Genomic DNA, 22,952 nt, shown 5'->3' on the forward strand with positions numbered 1-22,952 from the left:
TTGCTGATTAGGCTGAGATTTGCTCTACAATTCACTGTAGAAGAGAAAATATTTGCTCTCTGACATAAAGCATTTTCGTACAAGGAGCCTTAAGTGTAGTAGTGTTTGGGCTGATATTTTATACTTTCAGGTATGATCTGTTCTTTTTCAGTCCACAGGACATGAGGTAAAGGGTAGTGTTTCACACTTTCAGGCATGGTTTCTCCTTTTTCACTCAGTCAGGACTTCTTATATGAGGATAATTTGGTGCATAGATGGAGTTGTGTTTACATCACACACTGGCATGCTTTTGTTGACTGACTAAGTTCAAATTGAAGCATTTGATGGACAGGTTGACAGACGAGATCAGACAGGAGTCCCCGTGGACTATGATGTTTGCAGATGTCATTGTAATTTGTAGTGAGAGTAGGGAACAGGTGGATGAGACCCTGGGGAGATGGAGATATGCTCCAGAGAGAAGAGGAATGAAGGTCAGGAGGACTAAGACAGAATATATGTGTGTGAATGAGAGGGAGGATAGAGGAATGGTGAAGATGCAGGGAGTAGAGTTGGTGAAGGTGAATGAGTTTAAATACTTGGGATCAACAGTTCAGAGTAATGGTGAGTGTGGAAGAGAGATGAAGAAGAGAGTACAGACAGGGTGGAATGGGTGGAGAAGAGTGTCAGGAGTGATTTGTGACAGACGGGTACCAGTAAGTGTGAAAGGGAAGTTCTACAAGAGGGTAGTGAGACCAGGTATGTTATACGGGTTGGAGACAGTGGCATTGACAAAAAGGCAGGAGTCAGAGCTTGACGTGGCAGAGTTGAAGATGTTAAGATTTGCACTGGGTGTGACGAGGATGGACAGGATTAGGAATAAGTAAATTAGAGGGTCAGCCCAGGTTGGAAGGTTTGGAGACAAAGCCAGAGAAGCAAGATTACGTTGGTTTGGACATGTGCTGAAGAGGGATGCAGAGTATATTGGGAAAAAGATGCTAAGGATGAAGCTGCCAGGTAACAGGAAAAGAGGAAGGCCTAAGATAAGGTTTATGGATGTGGTGAGAGAGGACATGCAGGTGGTTGGTGTGACAGAGCAAGATGCAGAGGACAGGAAGAAATGGAAACAGTTGATCTGCTGTGGCGACCCCTAACGGGAGCAGCCGAAAGAAGAAGAAGAAGGAGAAGATTTATTTTTAATTTCTACTTACTTATTCCCATCTACTTTGCACAAGGGTATATAAAGTTTCTTTTCTTTTATGCTCTATGGTGCAAGGCATTAGTTGTTCTTCCCTGAAATAAGAATTTTATTTATGAAATCATCATTTTCTGTAGTTATACTACATTGTACCAATAAAAACTACATGAATATAGTGTTGCTATGGATGTTTTTTTCAATGTATATTCATTTACACAATTGTTTCACAATATCATATCATTGCAACTTGCAAGAAATTACTGCAGCTCTGCATTGTTTTCTGCGTTGTAGAGCTACATGCTGAATTTGGTATCAGATGGAAAGTTGGGGGTTAAATTTTCCTGTTTTTCCGCACTCTTTTTATCTATTACATTGCACAGTTTTCATGTATTTATTTGCTGCATAATTGTTTTTATGTGTAACTGGTAGTTGTTCTCATTATGTCTGTAATTTGATTCCTCTCTTTAGATGTTGTGTCTCCCACACTCTGGCAAACCATAGTGCTTAAAGGATTGATGCAATCGCTCTGTTTTGTGTTGCGTACCACGTCTTCATTTGTGAAATGAAAATAAATGTGAAGTTTAAAATAAAGGCAAGCCTTATTTATGTGATGCAGCAGTGTGCAGTTTTATGACTTATATGCTTAATTTTCATGTAGAAAGAATCTGTGAAGCCTTTGTGCATAGAAGGCTTTTAGTGGAATCATTAGCTGATTCAGCAGATAGTTAGCCTATCCCATCTCTCGAAATGGAAATATTTCTTCTATGAAGTCAAACATTTTTCTTATAAGGGACCTTGAATTAGCAAAGCATATTTTCTATGAATAATAAAAAGTCTTCATCCAGTTTTCTTGATAAGCTATATGCTCTGCATGGGATTCAGAAACATACCTAGTACAATTGCAATAAGCCTCTGCAGGTATAGAGAGCAAAACAATGTGTTCTGAAGGTAAAAGTCAATTAAATAAGTGGAGTTTCACACACAGTACTATTTATTTATTTATTTATTTATTTACCGGGAAATTCCGACTGGATGCAGGTCCTTTTTCAGTGGATGACCGGGGAGAAAAGCTCCACATCATGTACATGATAAATAGAGATACAAAGCTGCAGCAATAGTAAAGAACATTACAGGTTGTTGGCTTTAATACAATAACAAGATATTGATTATCAACAGTATATACAGTAAATGCTGCAAGTTAAGATAGTTTCTTGTTGTTTATAATATTAGTAACAAAGTTGTCAGACAAGATTTTAAAGTATGTAAAGACAACTAGCTATTTCTGACTGTGGTTAGTAGTGGCGGTAGTATAGTTGGGTTAAGAGTCTAGGTGGGGGGGGTAAGGGTGGGGGTGCTAGTCTGGATTAGAACAAGGACAAAGCCACTGCAAATTTAAGTGAAATTTGAGTACAGTCTTGAAAAGGCTGCTGGAAGGTAGAGTAGTTATAGAGGGTGGAAGATTGTTCCAAAGTTTAGATATGGTACATGAAAATATGGCTTCTCCTGCTGGGTTTTGGGTTTGATAACAGTAAGTTGATTTTTGTTGCTTGATCTTATGAGCCTAGTTGGGTGATAGGGTTGGAGAAGGGTTTGAAGGGAAGGGATGTTAATGGGGTGGTTAATAAGTTTATGAGCAAGGGTGAGTTGATTAAAGTGAAGGAGTTGTGGGAGTTCTAGCCAGTTTAGTTCTTTAAGGGAGATACAATGATGGTTGCGTTAGGAGGTTCCAGTGGGAAATTTAGCAATTTTGTTGCAGCAACCATCCAGCTTGTGTAGGTCTGTCTGTCTAAGGTTGGTAAGTATGGGGGATGCATATATTAGGGTGGAGATTAGCTGGGAATTGGCTATGGAGATTCTAGCCGCCTTGGTTAGGAATTGGTGGCTTTTATATAATGCACCAAGTTTCTTGTGAACTTTTTTTATTGTGAGAGATATGTGGGTGTCAAATCTAAGTTTGTTGTCAATTTCCACATCGAGTAATTTTGTGTGTTCTGATGGAGAGATGATGGTATTGTCTTTGGCGAGAATGTTGAAGTGGGGGGTGTTTTGGATGGCTTTGGAAGGTTGGAACGGGAAAAGTTTTGTCTTACTTGGGTTGAGTAGGAGCTGAGCATTGGATAGCCAGCTTTCTACAGAAGAGAATGATTCCTGTGTGATTTGTTGTAGTTCTGGTAGAGTGGTGGCAGAGCAGATGAGAGTAGAGTCATCTGCGTACTGTATAAGGAATGCTTGTGTGGTGGCAGTATGTAGGTTGTTAGTGAAACGTGAGAATAGCAGAGGGCCAAGGATAGACCCTTGGGGAACTCAGAGAGTAACGTGGAGGCGAGGTGATAGGTTATCATCCCAGATTACTGATTGCTGGCATCCATGTAGATAGCTGTGGAACCAATTGCAGGCTGATTGTGAGAAGGAGAGATTGGGGAGAGTAAAGAGTAGCAGCTCATGAGATACCATGTCAAAGGCCTTTGAGAGACCTAAAAGTACAGCAGTAGAGAAGAGGCCATTGTTTTTGTGATGAAGTATAGTGTTGGTGAAGGAGAGCAGAGTGGAGGTAGTGCTGTGATATGGCCTGAAACCATGTTGGGATGTGGAGAAGTGATTATTAGCTAGGAGGTGGTTGGAGACCTGGGTGTTGATACATTTTTCAAGTATCTTGGAGAGAGGGGAGAGGATAACAATGGAGCGGTAATTGGAGAGGTCAGTAGAGGGGGTGCCTTTGTGGAGGGAATGATGTGGGATATTTTCCATATCGAGAGAACATAGCCTTCTGTTATGGAATGGTTGATTAGAATTGAAATTGGGTAGGCTAGTGTATCAGCTGCAATTTTCAAGTATTCAGAAGGGAGGTTGTCAGCTGCGAGTATGGTGGTTTTAAGTTTTGACAATAGTCTTTTTACATTGGAGGTAGGTACTGAGGTGAAGAAGTAAAGAGGAGTGGGGGGTTTAGGGTTAGGAGTTGGGGAGCTGTTTTAGAGAAGCATTGTTTGTTTAGCGATGTTATAGTTTCAGTGAAGTGTTTGTTGAAGGATTCAGCAATACTGCTTGAGGAGGGGGAAATGGATGGCTGGGGGGTATCAACCTTCCCTGGGTGGAGGATAGTGCTAATAGTGGACCAGAATTGCTTAGGGTTGTGGTTGGCAGAGTTTAGGGTGGATTTACAGTAGAGAGATTTGTCTAATTTTATATGTTTTTTGGCTTTATTGCGCAGTTCAAGGAATGATTGCCCATCTGAGTTATTTTTTATTAGTCGCCAGTGCTCTCAGGCCTTATCTCTGGATTTCATTAGGGTTCTGGTGGTCTTTTGTAACCATGGGGCATGCCTGGATCTGACTTTGCCATTTCTTACAGGAGCATGGGTGTTTAGGATGGAGAGGAAGGTACTGTTGAAGAAGTGGACAGCCTTATCTAGGTTGAGGTATTTTAGTGGTAACTCGTTATTTTTTGCAGGGAGGAGATGAAGGAGTTGGGGTTGAAGTTGGACTTGTTCCATATTTGCCTGTGGATAATGGGCTTGAGACTGTGTATGTGGTGCCGAATTAGGAAAGTGGGGGAGTGGTCACTAAGACTGTCAGGTAAGCAGCCTGCTAGGTAAGAGGGAGGGGCTTTGTGAACTAGGATCCAGTCAAGTAAGGTATGATTGTTAGGGTTTTTGTTGATTCTGGTAGAGGATTGGATGAGTTGAGTGAACCCATGGAGATTAAGGTGAATGGTTGGGAGATTGTTATTACAGGATAGCCAGCTGATGTTAAAGTCACCGAGAATGATGGTTTCCTGGGGTAGAGATAGAGTAGCCCAGCTCAGGAGATTTTCTAATGGTATAATATTTTGCCCTGGTGGGAAATAGCATCCTATGATATTAATTGTTTTGTTTGGGTTTAGTTTGAGATTGGCATAAAGGATTTCTTCATTGTTGTGATGAGTTCAGGAGTTATATACTAATGTTAATTAGTTAATCTGCAAAAAGAAATGACAGGACTCATGTAGAAAGAATAATTCCTATGACCATGTACAGGACTGATGAGTAGAAAACAGATGAACAAGTTGCATGCAGGGGCCTATTTATGCACTATGTCACACAATGCTATAAGAAAGCCTGTTAGATATGAGAAAGCATGTTAGCCACATCAAAGCCCCCCAGTAATGTCTGAATCTGTTTTGTTAACCAAATAAAAGGTGTGGAAATGGGTGTATAGGAAAGTCAAGAAAGAAGTAAGCACAGGAAAATAAATAAGGGAAACAGGGAAGGGAGGAACTGGGGTAGGGAGAGGAGAGGGGAAGAAGGATATGTGTCTTTTCAGGGACAGATGCACAATCATTATTTTTGGGAGGAGGAAATATGGGAAGAGCATAAGAGAAAGACACAGGATGATAAGAAGGTATGCTCCACAAACAGACACACACAAACACACATAACACAGAGGTAAAGACTATCAGGGGAGGAGCAGACGCATTTTGAGGAGACACTGGAATTATAGACACAAACACAAAAGGAGGAGAGTTGGTTGGAGGAAGACTAGACAACAAATGGGGATGGAAATCACACATAAGGAAGGGGAATAGCAGGAAAGGGAATATAGTGGGCCTTTCCCTTTGTATTACATTACCTCTGTAAAACCCATGCAGAGGGCAGTCACCAGCCTGGCCACCCTCACCACTGGATTATGCATGAGGTGATAAAAGCAGAGACAGGCAGCAGTGCGACTTTGAAAGCTTCATGAGGTTTCCTTCCAAGTGTCTGATATAGGCTTCCACCTGTTGGTCATTCTGCCATACCACCTCCACCAACTCCCACACACACATCTGTGGCAGTGCTACACAGGGAATAATGGGCCCCCACTTCAACAACTGACTAAAGGAGGCTGCAGCAAAGGCTTACTGCCTGTCCCCACACCCAAAAGGAAGGCAGTCCTGTAGCCAGGTGAAGTAGAGACAGGGGAATGTACAGGTTGTTGGAAGGGCTGGTGACCTAGGCAACATCACAGGAACAGCCATGGTAGATGATGTAGAAAATACAACATAAATACAGAGAAATAAAAAAAAAGAAAAGAGTATAAAAGAGTATAAAAGAGTTATACTAAAACAAAGAATAAAGGAAAAAGGTAGGAATGAGGAGTGTGAAAAATAAATAGACATTATCTGTACGTATGTCAGATATCATTGATAATAACTTAGATATATAACAGGTAATCAGGGAATACTATACAATGGAATGGTGCAAGTTGTTGCCTATACCCATGCTAGTATGGGCCTATGCTATGATGTGCAAGCAGTAGCAGTGACACAACAAGCATTACATGATTTGTGTGCTTAGGAGTGTTGGACATGTGGGCAAATGTGTAGTATAAAGGCATAACTTCTGTGGGCATTACAGAGGTTGTGCCTTTACACTACACATTTGTCCATGTTATATGTTATAGGTCCATAGGTTCTGAAGTATATACTAGGCTAATGACCACATGGGGCATTTGTAAGCCTAACCATGAATCCCACATGTATCTGACCAGTTTAAGAACCTTAAGATTGTTTCAGGGTATATGCTGACTAGTGCTTGTGTGGTCAAGCATTTAGATGCTATGTCCAATAGGGACATAGGTGTCAGACCAAGACAGAATTTCCAATTCCCATTCCACTGGTCCAAGTTACACCTTGAACATGGATGGAAAGTCTGTTCCAGAGAAGGTATACACACCTATCTCTCCAACACATCCTATTTCTGTCACAAGCAATGTTTAAATCTCTAGATTGAGTAACTGGGGGGAGTCTAAGACTGCACCTGGTTTGCAATTAATTGCAAACTTGGTCAACCAGAGGGCCTTGATGTTGGTCTTGACTTCGGAGAAATTAAGTGTGAAATAGGAGCAGACCCTGCACAGAACCCTGAACATGGGAGTCAGTTGGTGACTATTCTCATTCTGGAGGCAAATTACCCTATCCTAAATTCTTGTGTCCTGTCTAAGAGACGCCAAGTTATTCAATGGGTAACACTGGGGTTTATACCAAATTCCATAAGTTTGTCTAAAATGCAAAAGTGGGACATAGCATCAAATCCTTTGGACAGGTCAAGGTAGGCAGTATGCACTGTTTTTCCCTCATCCATTAATTTGGTGACCTTTGCAATGAAGTCCACCAGGTTGAGTGGGCATGATTGCTCTTGAAAAAAATCAAACTTGATTGGATCCACCTTTGTGTAACAGTATGACTACTGCAGTTCTACATTCACATGGCATGAGGCATGTCAGGTGACTATGTTTAAAACGTTATTGTAGTGATCCTAATAGATTGTTTCATGCTATTTTTGAAGCATCCTGGGATATTATCAGGGTCCACTGATGCAGTATTCTTGGCCTTGGACAGTGTGTCAAGGATCTGCTCCCTTGTGAAAAATTTGGTTGTCCATTTCTGTTGCTTCGGAATTTTCAGCGCTGTGGTGGAAAGTTACAAGTCGGGTTCAGGTAAGTGTGCGATTGAGTGTGGGTTAGGTTAGTTAGGATTAGGGTGCAGGTTAGGTATGTGTGCGATTGTGTGGACGTGAGGGTTAGGTGAGTTAGGGTTAGGGTGCAGGTTAAGTATGTGTGCGATTGTGTGGACTTGAGGTTTAGGGCGGGTTAGGTGAGTTAGGGTTAGAGCACGGGTCAGGTAAGTGTGCGATTGTGTGGACATGAGGGTTAGGGTGAGGTACGTGAGTTAGGGTTAGGGCACGGGTGAGGTGAGTGTGCGATAGTGACGGACCTTAGGGTTTGGGTTAAGATAAGTGGATAGTTAGTAGTATGTGTATAGTTTAGTGTAGGGTTAGATGTAAGATTTTAGGTGCATGTGTGTGGATGCTGTTTGTTTGGTGTGCTTGTGTTGTGTGTATGTGTTTTGGAACAGCAAAGTTTTTCCCTAGGAAAAAAATTCTCTGTTTTGTATGTTTGATATTTTCAGCTTTTCAGAGAGGATAGTAGAGTATAATAGGGACATCAAAAAATGGAAGTTGAGTAGTGCCCTGTATATGCATAGCAATGAATGTATTAACTTTAAAAATGTTATATTTTTTTGTGTTGGATAGAGTATTCATTGAAGGGAGAGGTGGTGACCCAGATTTAGACATACAAATTAAAGAAACTGAATGGCAATTGCGTTTGAATACCAAGAACAAACTGGGGATTAATGACAACATCTCAATAGCATGTATTTTGACAGGTAGAGCAAAAAATATTTTTTTAAAAAAAAATTATAATTGCCACACTTGCATTCTGGTTGATAAGTTTTTAAATGTTTAGATGATTTTTTTTCAAAAGGTATTTAAATATGATGATATGTGGAATGTTTTAACATTTGATTTTCAAAAAAATGTTTTCAAAACAGAAAAGACAGGAAATAATGTATGTACTTAGTATATAGGACGTTATCTTATTATTTGAATTTGAATCTGATGATGCCTTAGCATATTGGGTGAAAGCGCTAAGTCATTTTTATGTGTATTTAATAAATTTATGGTCGTTTCGAAATTCGTGTGGTGGTTTTACATTTTTGAGTTATTTATGACTGAGTCACATTAGAACTTGCAATTCAATCAGCTGAGTACATACATCATCTGGAAGATCCTGGCCTCTGACCATAACTTTCTCCTTACTCAGCCTGGTGAATGGTACATGTGTGTGTCTCACAGCTGAGTTGCCTCTGACCATAATATTGGGCTTTGTGGTGGCTTGCCTTATGGTCTTAGAAGTTTTGGGTCTGTGAGATATAGTTGTTTGTGCTGTAGAGGGTTTTGTTTTGGTGGAGTACGTTTGACACTATTGAGCATATTTGTTGTAGGTGCAATGTCTGGCAGCTCTTTGGGATTTGGTAAGATTACATTTAAAAGCCTCAGCACACATTGGTCTATGTATCTGATCCTTACTACATGTCATGAGTGCAGTGTGTGCATTACTGACAAGCTAATCACATTGTGAGTGCTTGTATGTAAGAGCTCTACCCCCAGTGACATTGTGCAATTACATCTCTCACACACTTTTATCAGTATGTTTAAAAATTAGTTGGCTGTCAGTACGCATGAGGCAATTGCTTCTTAGGATGCCCATATCCTTCAAACTGGTGGCAGACAGAGCAGCAGAGTTTAAATCCATGGTTACAGGCCCTTTTACTTGATTGGAACGTGTATCTAATGTAAAACTCAAGGGAAAATACTTGTCATTGTGCAAGTTAGTTTCTCTTTGCACAACTGAGGACTGGGGAAGTTTAAGCGGTAGTTTTATAGCGAAAGTGTCAATTTCAGGTGCCTGCATCTATACAGGGAACTACTAAAACCCACTGTGCGATAAGCAGCATACTGCAAACAGATCGACAATATAGGCACAAAATACTGACTAAACACACAAAATAGCCTTGTGGCAAATCAGAGGGTCATGCAAACTTATATCTGTGTGATTCCCTGCTCAGAACAGATGAGATATTTCTCAGCGCCACTAGAGTGCAGTCTTGAGTCTCCTTAATGTAAAATGCAAAGATATAAATACAAGACGAGGAACTAAACCAAAAACAACTGAATAAACCAGGAAGCCATACTGACTCAGAGTTTTTACATTTATGTCTTTAAACTAGCAGGTACATTTTGTGGAAAAGCAAAAAATATTCCAGATGTGGTCTTATTCTCACCATAAATTAAGGCTTTACAAGAAAGGTTAGTCAATTTTTTTGGGAAATTTTGGCCATTTATCATTTAGCTTTAAAGCTGAATTAATGCCACGAAAGGATTTCCAATCTGTTGTGCTTGGTAAAGAGTTAGATTGGGGTGATTGCCACCTCACAGCAAGAGGTTCTCCGGTTCGATCCTTGACTCAGATGCCTTCTGTGCAGAGTCTGCATGTCCTCCCTGTGGTCGTGTGGGTTTCCTCCAGGTGCTCCGGTTTCCTTCTACATCCCAAAGACATGCTGTAGGTGGATTGGACACTCTAAATTGGCCCTAGGCATGAATGCGTGCGTGTGTGCCTTCTGTGGAAGGTTGGGAGCCAGGCAGGCAACTCGACACCATAAAACTCCACTGCCAATCATGAGCCGACAGGTGATCTGCTGCTGCGACCCCTAACTGGGAAAAGCCGAAAGAAGAAGTTTCCAATGAGGATGATGACTATTTTCTCAAAACTAATTTATTTAAATGTGCTCGTGTAGAAAATTTAGTAAGAGGGAGTGTGGTAGAGAACAGGCATAAATTTTATTCTTGCCTGAGATTGCTAGTTGGTCAATAAATACCACGTAAAGAAAGTCTAGTCACTTTAAGACTAAAAGCTCCACCTTGACAAAGTAGGCAACGGTAGCATTTTACTAGGAATAAAATATCAAGATGGTTAGAACTGAAGTCCAACAGAAAGGAATCGCAAGTAATACATGGATAGTGTTTATAAATTAAGAACAAGTATAACAAGACTGAAAACAGAGTAAGGATGTAGTTTGGCAAAGAACATTTAGCATTATAAAACACTTTCTACAATTATATTAGGAATTGCAAGAATGATTTGGTATCTACTTTTATGCTTCAAGATGCGATCTTTATACTAACCAGTTTAAAAGATGTGATTGAACTATCAAAAACATTTTAAGGAATGGCATATTGATTCTACCCAAATAAATAATACGCAGTCTGCATATACCATAAATCTGCTGATTAAGGAAGTCTGAATTAGGGATGGTCCCAGAAAAATATATGACACTCCATCAGGGATGGACAATCTCAATGTATATCTGAAATTTTGTGTTCTTCCCTTGCCTACCTCTTCCACTGAATGTTATAAACCAGATTTGCCCCAACTCTAAAGACATTTGCCTATGTTTCCCCCATTCACAAGGGTGGGAAACCTAGTGTTCCTTATAATTGCATGCTTATTAGTCTTACAAACATCATCGATAAATGCTTTGAGCAAGTCTTAATTAAAGAAACACAGAGTTCGTGTTTTTTTCAGTCCTATAATATATTCAAACATAGCTTCACTCAGGGTAGATAATGTATTACTGATATAACAGAATTCTGTACAGATATGGTATTTGTACATGAACAATATGTTTCTGTTGATATTATGTTTTTTCATATAAAATGTGCTATTGGTTATTTAAAACCGTAATTTAAACCAATAAGATAAAAATGCATTGTTAAATGGTTAAATGGAAGATTTTCTACAGTGAACATGAAGGATATTACATCTCAGGATTATAAACCTTGGAGAAGTATAACCTAAAGTTCGGTACTTGGAACATTTTTTCATGTTTTTATGCACACAGTGCCAAAAAACAAAAAGTGCTGGATTACAAAATCTGCTGATGACACCAAAAGAGCATGGATTATAGCACTTCAAATGATCAAGTTAATTTTGAGAAGTTTCAATATAGATGCTACAGGTACTTAACATGCAATCATCTTTTTCTTAAGTTTAAGATATTTAAAGTTATACATATAGGTTTAGTAACTAACAAATTATCTTATGCATTAAATGCTGATATCATTTTTGAATGTCCACAAGTTATATACACGTGAATTTTGATTAATTAATGAAATGTTTTTGCAGTATGAGTAAAATCTTACAGTGTTTACTCAAGCAATATGAAAGCAGTTTTTTTTTTCATTATTTAAGAGTGATGAATACGTTGTGGGCTTTTTTTGGTTTGACCCAAATGATATAAAAATGTTGGGAGGAATGCAAAGCTTGTTTACCAAACCTATAAGATTACTTAAATCTTCAGTTCAAGGAGAGACTATGACATCTAAAAGTGTATAAATTCAACTGCCACTTACTTAGAAAAGACTTATTTTAGGTATATACATTTCTTAATGATAAAACTACCAAGATAACCTTAGGCATTCATTCTTTAATAACAAGAACATTACACGGGACAACACAATGATAATGCCACTTAGGCAATCTTGTGTATTCATTTTTCTTTGTCTGAGGAACATTACAAAGAACAACAAGTTGTTAGATTATACAGACTGACAGGATCTAATGGCAGGATATTTTTTTTCTATTTACACAGTTGAGAAAAAAAGATAAAGTAAATTAACAATAGAAATAAGAAAAACTGAGAATGTGAAAGCTTTCAAAAACTGGGGTGACCATGATTTGATGATAAAGTATACTAGACTTGGTTCTCTTGGAATAAGGCTTGCTATAGCCTATTATGAGATCCTAAGCCAGAGAGCACAAAAACTGAAACATTGAAATTTTGAAGTTTTTCTAACAGCAGCAATTCCTTGTTGCCATTTCAAACTCTTGTCACTCAAAGCAAAGTTGTTTTTCAACTAAATGCTATGATAATTCAACAGGATATGTATTACAGCACTGGGAGTATAATAACTTTGATGGTTTGCAGAATAACTGCCCTCCCAGTGTCACCATTCACTTTTTTTCACATTTTAGTACATGTGGTATATGACAAATATAGCTATATCTGTCTCTCTCTCTACATATATATATATATATATATATATATATATATATATGTTTATGTAGAGAAAAATACATATATATATATATATATATATATATATATATATATATATATCTATATAGGTGTGTGTGTGTGTCAAAATAATGAATTACCTTAACGCAGAGTTGCAAAACGACGAGACAGAAATGAAAGTTTACATTCCTGAACGTCTAGTTCATCATAAGTTTTTGCTGCGAAAGGAGTCAGTTGGCCAATGTTGTGAACTTTGCCCTTTTCTCCACTGTAGTGTAATTTTGGAATTGGTATATTTAGTTGAAGAGGTGTGGGGGGGTGCAGCCCTCCACTTGGCTGGGTTTTATTTGCTTCAGTTTGTTTTTTTAAGTTTTGTTGGCCAATTGTTTACTTACCCAAGGAAAATTTATGATGATCTGGACATTCATGAATATAAACTTTCATCATTTCCATCCCACCGTTTTGTAACTCGCTGTTATGGTAATTTGTTATTTTGACTTAGATACACACACACACACACACACACACACAGATATATCTATATATATATATATATATATATATATATATATATATATATATATATATATGGATCTACGTCATAAGACTGAAAGTTCAAAAGGCTGAAAACCAAAATAGCTAAAATGCAAAATAGTGAAAGCATTTTTAATGCAGGGAGGCAAGTCCCTCTGCATCCCTGCTAATTATATATACCAACTCTGAGATTGTACTCCATTGGAGAAGGAGCAAATTCACATTTTCGATATTTTGAGATGGTCACAGATGGGTAGGGGTGACTTTACTTCTATGTCTTGATCACTTCTATACTTGCTAATCTCTATTCTACTTTTCACCTTGTCTTACTGTTAGCTGTTAATTTTGGATGGTCTTCAGGATACCTCTCTTTTCTGCTCTGTTATTTTGTCCTCAAGTGTATCACACTTAATGGCCTACTATTTTGGAGCTCTACTCCTCCCATGAGCATGTCTTTCTGTTCTCCTGAACAACTGATATACTGGGACTTCTGTATACTTGTCCCTTTCTTCATTTTTCCCAAGTTTATATCTCAACATCTATGTCAGCTGTCCATTGTTGCATCACCATATTCATCCTACAGCGCTTAGAATAACACGCCACTCCTTTTTACAGTAATGTCCATTCCTTTTTATGCCCTTTCACCCTTGTTTACCCTGGTTTACTTTTACTATATAAAACTTTATTCAAATTGAATTAAAACAAGGAAACATATAAATATATGTACACAATCCAAGAACATACACAGCTGAACACTACAAATCCATTTTAGATTATAAGCATTGTTGCTTTAGAGATAATTCTCTAGACAAAAGAGAAAATTGCCCCATACTTCATTATCAAACTTTATATGAACTTCCCTAGTCCCTTTCAACCTTGCCGGTGGAGCGAAGGTGAATGGTCATCAAGCAACTGTTTCCAATTCTTGAAAATTACAACAGATACTGAATGAGATGTCTGGTGAACCTGGGGTTCTAATTCTTTGCTAAGGCTGTGGCTAGAACTGAAGATGTCCAGCACCCAGCACTTGATGTCACCCAACAAGGGAGCATCTGCTGTTGTAGCAGTTGCTACTGCCGGATGTGTCCTAAGCCAGGCTTGCCTAACCATTAGGCCTCCCAACAACATGTGAAGTTATTTTGCTTCTTCCTTATTACATCTCAGCACTGTCCTCAGTCCCCTTACAATGGGCATTACAGGTGAGGGGTGCCACTGATGTAAACTGCTGCCACTGATGTAAACCTTTCAAAACATGTGGCAGCTAAGGATGGTACAAATTAGTGCAATGTGTGCATTGCAAGGGCACACTCACTCCCATAATCATTCTGTAAAACTTGGTATAGTCATTTCTCTTTGACCTGCATTATGTAAATCATGAAATTGTTGTTAAAAGCATACAATATTCTCTTTGACCTGCATTATATAAATCATGAAATTGTTGTTAAAAGCATACAATATCCTCTTTGACCTGCATTATGTAAATCATGGAATTGTTGTTAAAAGCATACAATATTCTGTACCTTTATCACTCAATGTACCAACATGTCAGAGGTACCTGTAGGATCTTTATTCCTTTGGCCAGCATTCAAAGTGGCCAATACCTAATCAGGCTGTCAATGTAAAAAAAAAAAAAACAAAGACATGAGCTAGCAAACACACAACAGTGGTAATAGATGTGGTGGGAGACTGTTATGGATAGGGAGAAGTCATCACGAGAAAGAGTAAAATGGTGAGCGTACGAGCGAGGAGAGGCTTTAACAGATAATTTGTTCATGGGGTAAGTAAAAGAAGGAATACATTCCGGAGTAGAAAAAGGTTACTATCTTTAGTCCTTTCCGTGATGAAGCAGAGGTAGGTGTGTGTGTGTGTGTGTGTGTGTGTGTGTGTGTGTGTGTGTGTGTGTGTGTGTGTGTGTGTATGTGTGTGTGTGGGTGTGTGTGTGTGTATGTGTGTGTCTGTGTGGGTGTGTCTGTGTGTGTGTGTGTGTGTGTGTGTGTGTGTGTGTGTGTGTGTGTGTGGGTGTGTGTGTTGATATGTGTTCGGGCTTGGGAATGATAAGACATAAGAATACTATGAAAGTAGGAAAGCAGTAAAATTAAAACTTTTTGTTAATGGTTCTTAAAATCCCACTGTTCAAAAACAATATTTCATGTCACTTTGCCAGTGCTTAGATATGGATTCTGCTATATTATTGTGTAGTTTTATTTTCAGTTGAGTGTTTATATAATGTTTGCAAATGAGTGCTTGCAAGTGAGAATTAAAAAAAAAATGCCTAAAAAGACTGGTGGAGAAAATGAATGGATATGTTTGCTCATTGCAACCTTCAGAAGCCAAGGACTAGGCATCACATTTCAAAAATATTTCTAGCAAAGTATCCACACCATGAAGTTTTTAATGTTCAAAACAAAGTTTATTACTTTAACAAACAGTAACAAGAAGCATGGCTGAGCTTTGTCAGTTTTCACCTTTCTTAAAATCCAGTAGGGCATGCTGTATTATTATGGTAGTTTTATTTTGAGTGGAGTATTATTTTGATATCATGTGCAGCAATTATGTATTGTTAAAAGCAAAACAAACATACAGAAAAAAAATAAGACTAATGAGACACAAAACACTGTATTGGAGAGAAGGAATGTAAAAGTTTGCTTGTTTTTAAGTCTGCAAGCAAGAAGGTCACTTAGCATCAGATTCAAAAATAATGTCTAACAAAGTATCCACACTAGGAAGTTTTTAATGTTCAAAACCATTTCCCTTGCTTTTACAAATAGCAACAACAAAATTCAGCATTTGTTCACCTTTCACAAAATGCAATGAAGCATACACATGGGTGCTGAAAAACTGTCTTTCATGAACTAAACCAGTGGCACCATTCCAAGACACATATTACTTCATTAAAACTAAACTGTGAAGAATAGGTTGAAAATTTCATTTTATATACATATACATATTATTATTATATGTTATTTGTTGTTTTATTTTTGCTTGAGATTTGCATGTGCCACACCAAGGTTCTTTTTGGCGTATGCATGGTAACATGTCGACACTTGCATTTTCAACCTTTTGTGCTTGACATTCTTACCAATGACCTTGTTGATTTGTTGACCAAAGTAAGTATACCCATATATATAAATATATATATATATATATATATATATATATATATATATATATACACATACACACACACACACACACACACACACACACACACACACACACACACACACACACACACACACACACACATAAAAATCTGTTTTGTTTTGGTTCATATTACTGAATTTCTTCCATGGATTGAATGAAGTTCATATAAACAACTGCATTTCTGGTATGGAGAATGTGTGTATATATATATATATATATATATATATATATATATATATATATATATATATATATATATATATATCTGTGTATGGGTATAAGGCATTGTATCACACACAGTGTCACAACACTCTGCAGATCGATGTCTACACGTTCAATTAACCAATTTGTTATAGAACAGTTTACATTGATCTTGTAGCTACCCAAAACTAAAGTTTGATTCTTATCATACTGGTTTGACATTCTGCTGAGTGTTTTCTGTTCAACTAGCAAAACATTTTGAAACACATACCTAGATGTTTGTTTGTCTGCACCTTAAAAAGTCATTCAATGAACTGACATGTTACGACTGGATTGCTACTCTTACATTTTATATAATAATCAGTGAAATATTATTTTTAGACTGGAAAGAATGATTCATGGCATCCACACCATCTGACAAACCCAAAGATACTTATACAAGATGGCATGTATGAGCACTATGACTAATGATCAACTCAGAGTATGATGCACAACCACCATGGGCCTGTATGACATCACAGGCAACTTATTATGATCCACATTTCAAATTATATAAGTTCTCATGATTCCGAATATTTAACTATTGAACGATCATTAATTCCCACTATCTTTGATTTACTGAAGATTCATAAGGATCTCCACAATCCCCCTCTTAGCCTAATTGTAGATGCTACCACCTGTAAGACTTCCTTTACAGGGAAATTTTTGGACCATCAACTTAAACCTGGGGTACAAAATGTAGAATATATATGCAATGATTTGTGTGATTGTTTTAATTAAGTGTAATACAGTCAGAGATATTAGCTATATTACATTTTTGAGGATTGATGTTAAATATATATTTATTGTGATTCTTCACACGTTGGCATTGAATGGTTTACAGATTTTTTAACAGATAGCACACGATTATCTCAGGAAACTATTAATACTTATGTTCAACTTATGGATATGGTCCTTCATTATAATTTCATATTTTTTGAATGAAAATATTTTAGGCAACAAACAGGAGTGGCCATGTGTGCTGTATTTGGACCATTATATGCCAACATAGTAATGAAAGAATGGAAGAATAAATATGTTTTAAATTATGAATATGCAGCCTCTTGTCAACTTTATACCCATCTTCTGGATGATATTTTTATCCTTTTGACAGATGATAAAGAAAAAAATTCCCAGTTTTGTTGAATACATTAATCAGATAACTTCATTTTTATGTTTTACTTATAATACACATGAACAATTTATTCCATACTTGGATGCATTGTTAATAAAGAGCTGTGTGTCTGATGCCCTCATTTCATGACTATATAGGAAACCTACGTACCCTAATTAATTTCTACATTATTCCAGTTGCCACCCTTTACATCAGAATGGGGCATTTGTTAAAGGTCATATGGTAAGGGCAGCTCGCATGATTTCCATATATCAAGACTTTACTCAGGAATGTCAACTTTTACCTGATGTGTTTTTATCCATTAGCCCTCATTAATTCTATTATGAATTAGGTTATTATTAAATGGCAGGAAGGACATTTTACCATTTTGTTATCACATTCTTCGAATAATTTAATAACTATTGTTAGTAACATCAGTCAAACTAATCTAGACAATCATAACTGTAACATTTACTTGAATGATAAAAATATAGGTAGCATTAAATATCACAATTCATTTATTTTAACATATTCTACTGATAGTATGGGTGTATGTAATATCATGAATAAAACCTGGGGAATTATAGACGAATGGAGAATTAGTAGATAAGTTAGGAGAAACACCCCATATTATAGACAACAAAACAAACACATTTTAAAAACATTTTTGAAAATATTGGATTCAGTTCTTTTCAGACAGCCTATAAATGTATTCATATGGATGGTATAATTATTTCCAGAATATACTAGAGAGTAAGCAAATTCCAGAGAACATCAGCATAAAGAGTACAGGCAGTTTCACCTGCAATAGTCAAAGAGTCATATATTTAGCTACCTGTCAGCAATGCCCTGCGTATTACGTGGGGAAGACAGATCCGTATTACGTGGGGAAGACAGATCAGAAAATAAAGGAGCAAAAATATGAGCACCTTTATAATATTAAAATCAAACAATTAGCTAATGTCTTATTTAAAAATATTAATAATAACACTTCTCATCATTTTAAATGTTCTGTATTGGAACAGGTAGGCAACAATTTAAGGGGGGACCTTGGAAATTAAAATTAGAGCAGCGGGAGTTTTAGTGGCAAGTGACACTAAATGCAACTATACCACATGGACTTAATTACAAGATTTCCATTTCTTACTTGTTATAACTCAAATCTTATTTAAAAAAAAAAAAACTATTTAGTAGTTTTAGGATACTTTTATTCATTTTGTTTATTGTTGCTTAATGTTATCCTTCATAGTTGTAACAATGTATCCCAAGAGATTATGGTGGAAGTTTTATTTCATTTTTATTTCATGTGAGCATACTATTGTTCATAAAAAACATTGAATTAATGATCTTATTTGGTTTTTGATGAAGTCCAAGGCATTTGCAAGAAAACGCTAAACACTAATAAACAAGTAATTTTAACAGCTTGGTGGACTGTGTTTCTCATTTTCTGTACATTTTCTGCACATGATGTTATTCAACTAACATGAGGCACACAGCACCATTCACATGACAAAGGTATGCCCCTTCTCAAGTCACAGCATAATAGTGTCACTAGCAATTGTTTGCAAAAGCACTAGAACACCTTATAGGCTGAAGACTTTGTCAGAGTAGTTTTAAATTCATTTGTCTGCTTTACCAATTTATAATGCAAAACTTAAAATATATATAATCTAAATAACATCATCTAAGTAATTATTTTTAGAAAAAGACAATACATACACGCTAAACTTCAGTATTCAAGAAATGGAAAAGTACCTGAAAATCCAGTCCATAATTTTCCCTGCAGAATTCTCTCAGTTTTGGATATACATGCTCTCTCAAAGCACTTCTTTCTGCTTCAGTGTCTGCAAGACAGAATGAATACTGTCAGGAGTATAATCTTAACAGAGGATAATGACTTGCAGGTGAAGATGCTACTTGTATACATTACATATTTGTCATCAATAACATTCAACAAGATTTATAAAGAATGCTTCTTCTTTTTTCCTTTTTTGATTGCATTTTCTTTTGATTCATTCAATACTCCAAAGCATGCTCATTAAAGTTCATAAAGGAGATATTGTTGAAATTCCAGCATCTATGTGTTAAGTCCCTTGTTCCCCGAACAATACATTCTAACAAGAAAAAACTAACATTTCTAAACTAGCTCTCACAATGTACTTTGTGAAGGATATGGCAGTAAGACAATGGTGGGGATACAAAAAGGTTTAGCACAATGAGAAAGCCTTAACTCAGACATTTTCCCCATCACACCTATACTTCTGATTCAGCAACTGCTAAATTGCTGAGGTTTTTCCCTTATGTGGACTTCAGTAAGGATGGTGTTCTCATAGGATCATAGGATCATAGGAAATTACTAGGCTATTGGCCCTGAGGGCCTTACAAGCCTAGCCAAGAATTTAGCCACAGCAGCTACCCATTAACTCCTATGGGAGTACTTGCAGTACAGTTAAGTTCAACAAAGATGTAGGGGTGGGGTGTGATTTAGTGTGTGTTTGTATTTTATGGATGCATCTGTGCTTGTCTGTAAGGGCATGAATGAAGGTGCATAAGTGTTTGTGTGTGTGTGTGTGTGTGTGTGTGTGTGTGTGTGTGTGTGTGTGTGTGTGTGTGTGTATGTGCGTGCACGTGCATATGTGTGTGTGTGTGTGTGTGTGTGTGTGTGTGTGTGTGTGTGTGTGTGTTTATTTATGTGTGTGAGTGTGTTTGTGTGTGACTGTGTGCACATGGGTGAATGGGTGAGTGTTCCATGAGTGTGATCAGGTGGGAGTGTGTTTGTGAGTGTGTCTGTCTGTCTGCGAGTGTAGAAGGTTGCCATTGCTGACACGATTTTATTTATTTATTTACTTTACATTTGTTGACCGGGCTAGTCTAGCTGGATATATGTCCATTTTCAGTAGATGCCCGGGGAGATAAGCTCCAAACAATTCAAATAAAGTTCACATCTACAGTAATACATATTTAAAATGCAAATATATTCACCGTAAAGAAAAACATTTTTTAGGTGGTCACACATTTATAAAGTATAAAAAAAAATGCAAAATATTTGATTAGACTTAGTACAATTACTAATGAAGTTGCAATTAAATGTTCAGAAAGAATAATAGCTAAAAAGTACAGTATAAATGTAGATAAAAGGAATCTAAAAAGAAAGTAAAATGAAGTAGCAGTTGAGTAATACATCTAGTAGTACCACATGTCACTTTTTTGAGAATACAGTACTAAGTAAGAGTATGATGGTGAGGTAGAATAGTAGTTGTTAAGATGAAATTGTTGATGATGCATGGGTGGCTAAGGAGAACACTAGACGGTCAGGTCTGACAGGGCTAGTGTGAGATTCAGAGACATGCTAATGAGCTGTTAATGATGTCTTCCTCATTGTAGCCTTACCATCTCTGCATCACATTTTCTCACTATTGTACTAACTGACCAGTCTGCATCAAACAGTTATTATGAGTGGTGAAGATTTTTCTGAATTCTACAGCATTTTAAATATAAATGATGCTTTGGGTCAACTTTGATTATAGGTAACTATTTGAAATATCAGGACCCACTACAGCAAGTGCTGAAATCTGGAGAGTGACTGGCCAAAAGAACATACTTAGATTTACTAAGTCCGCAATGCCATTTCTCAGAATATTCCCTTTTATCTAAGGTTTACTGTCCAGCTTAGTGGGCTCACCCTGACAGACAGCAACATTGTGGTCTATGCAGACAGACTGCACAATATGATACAGTGGATGCAATGGCTCCTGTACATAAGCATGGTATGGTCAAGTGTAGACAGGAAGGTGACTGGCACAGGATGTCTGCACCACCACTGTCCATCAGCACAGTGTTTTAGGAAGGTGGGCAGTGGCAACATGCCCATTCCTGCTGTCAGTATGGTACAGAGTGAAAATGGTCACAGTACAATATCAAACAGGTACGTGGCTTCCAAATGGAGGGAGGGGGACAGTTGAAAAATATAGGATTCTGCCATGACACTTACACACATGCACCCACTAACCCATATGTGTAACTGGTACATGTATGTGACTCTTCATGGGCATATGTAAATAACAATGGCTATAAAGGATCACCATCCAGGAAACAGAGATATTACTGCAAGCCCTATGCACACCTGCTATACATATCTTTGAAAAAAATATAACTGACAAGGCTTCCCATGACCAGATGTGGCATAATAAGATACCACCAGGGTCAGGTCCACTACAGGAAGTAGACCAACAGCACATAAGTTGCTCACAGAGTTTTAAGAGTTCCTAGTTAACCTGTCTAGGACAGCTGAGCAAATACTTACACCTGATGGTAGCTTGGATGTGATAGCTGAGCTGGTGATGACTGAGCAATTGTCTGTGGGGAATGCAGCTGTTTAGTATAGCATCTACATTTCAAGTTGTACACCACTCCACATATAAGAAGGGATTATTCAGTAGAACACCTATGTATACCTGTCCTCATGGTATACTGAAGTTGCATTTATAGCAAACCATGTCAGAAGGTATGTATATGCACTAGTTTGTGTGCCACAGTTTGGGGAAAGTGAGGCATATTATCCAGCACTGCCATAGGTATGTTATCTTTATATTTTCCTGTGTTTCACTGTCAGAGCCATTACAGCAGGTTGGCACATATGCAGTACAACAGGTTACCTGTGTCTGACAGTGATGCCAATGTGCACATCACAGTCAAATGATGCAATACTAGTCTCAAAAATGCTGACTTTGGAGGGCATGCATATATCCCCACGTATATTATGAAGTGATATGGGTGGGCCATGCCAAGCTTCTGGCATCATATGTAAGTAACAGTGATCATCATGTCAGTGACAGCCACACAAGACTACATAGCAGTCACCACCATAGGTGACATCTGTCAGTTGTATTGTCTTTGATGTGTGTTCATGCATCATAGAGGAGATATGTGTTGGTGGCCATTGTTGCCATGATGCCAGTCTCTCCCTGACCTTAGTATTACACCTAGTATCAATCACAGAATGTGCAGATCAGTGAGCCAGGCATGGGCTGCCACTACACACACTATGGTAGAGATGATAAGCATACTCTGTGGTCTGCTTGAGGACATGCAACCCTTATAAAAACTATGCGATGACTTGTAGTACCTTCAGAGTGCCATGGCATACAGGGATCTGGTGCAAACATATTTGCTGTTGTCCCTGGTGGCCTGTATGGAATTCAGTGGCACATCCATGAGGATGCTGACAAATGCCAGCCATGACCATGCCAGGCCTGGATCCATGTTGGATAGTCAATAGTTACTCAGATGGCCTGAACTTTTGCAGTCACTGAA

General features: G+C 37.7%; 1 protein-coding gene across 1 annotated transcript in view; it reads right to left on the reverse strand.

Moving 5' to 3' along the window:
* The window catches only part of NWD2 (NACHT and WD repeat domain containing 2), a 948,319-nt gene extending 928,545 nt beyond the window's left edge, over positions 1-19,774 (reverse strand). The window contains exons 1-2 of the mRNA XM_044063448.1: positions 19,769-19,774; positions 19,395-19,502 (exon numbers count right to left, since the gene is read on the reverse strand). Coding sequence (XP_043919383.1) covers positions 19,395-19,502; positions 19,769-19,774 — 114 coding nt within the window. The remainder of the gene's footprint in view (positions 1-19,394; positions 19,503-19,768) is intronic.
* Positions 19,775-22,952: the final 3,178 nt, after the last annotated feature.

Source organism: Protopterus annectens, chromosome 2.part1 (assembly GCF_019279795.1).
Source record: "Protopterus annectens isolate FY-2018-M chromosome 2.part1, PAN1.0, whole genome shotgun sequence".
Taxonomy (NCBI): Eukaryota; Metazoa; Chordata; order Ceratodontiformes; family Protopteridae; genus Protopterus; species Protopterus annectens.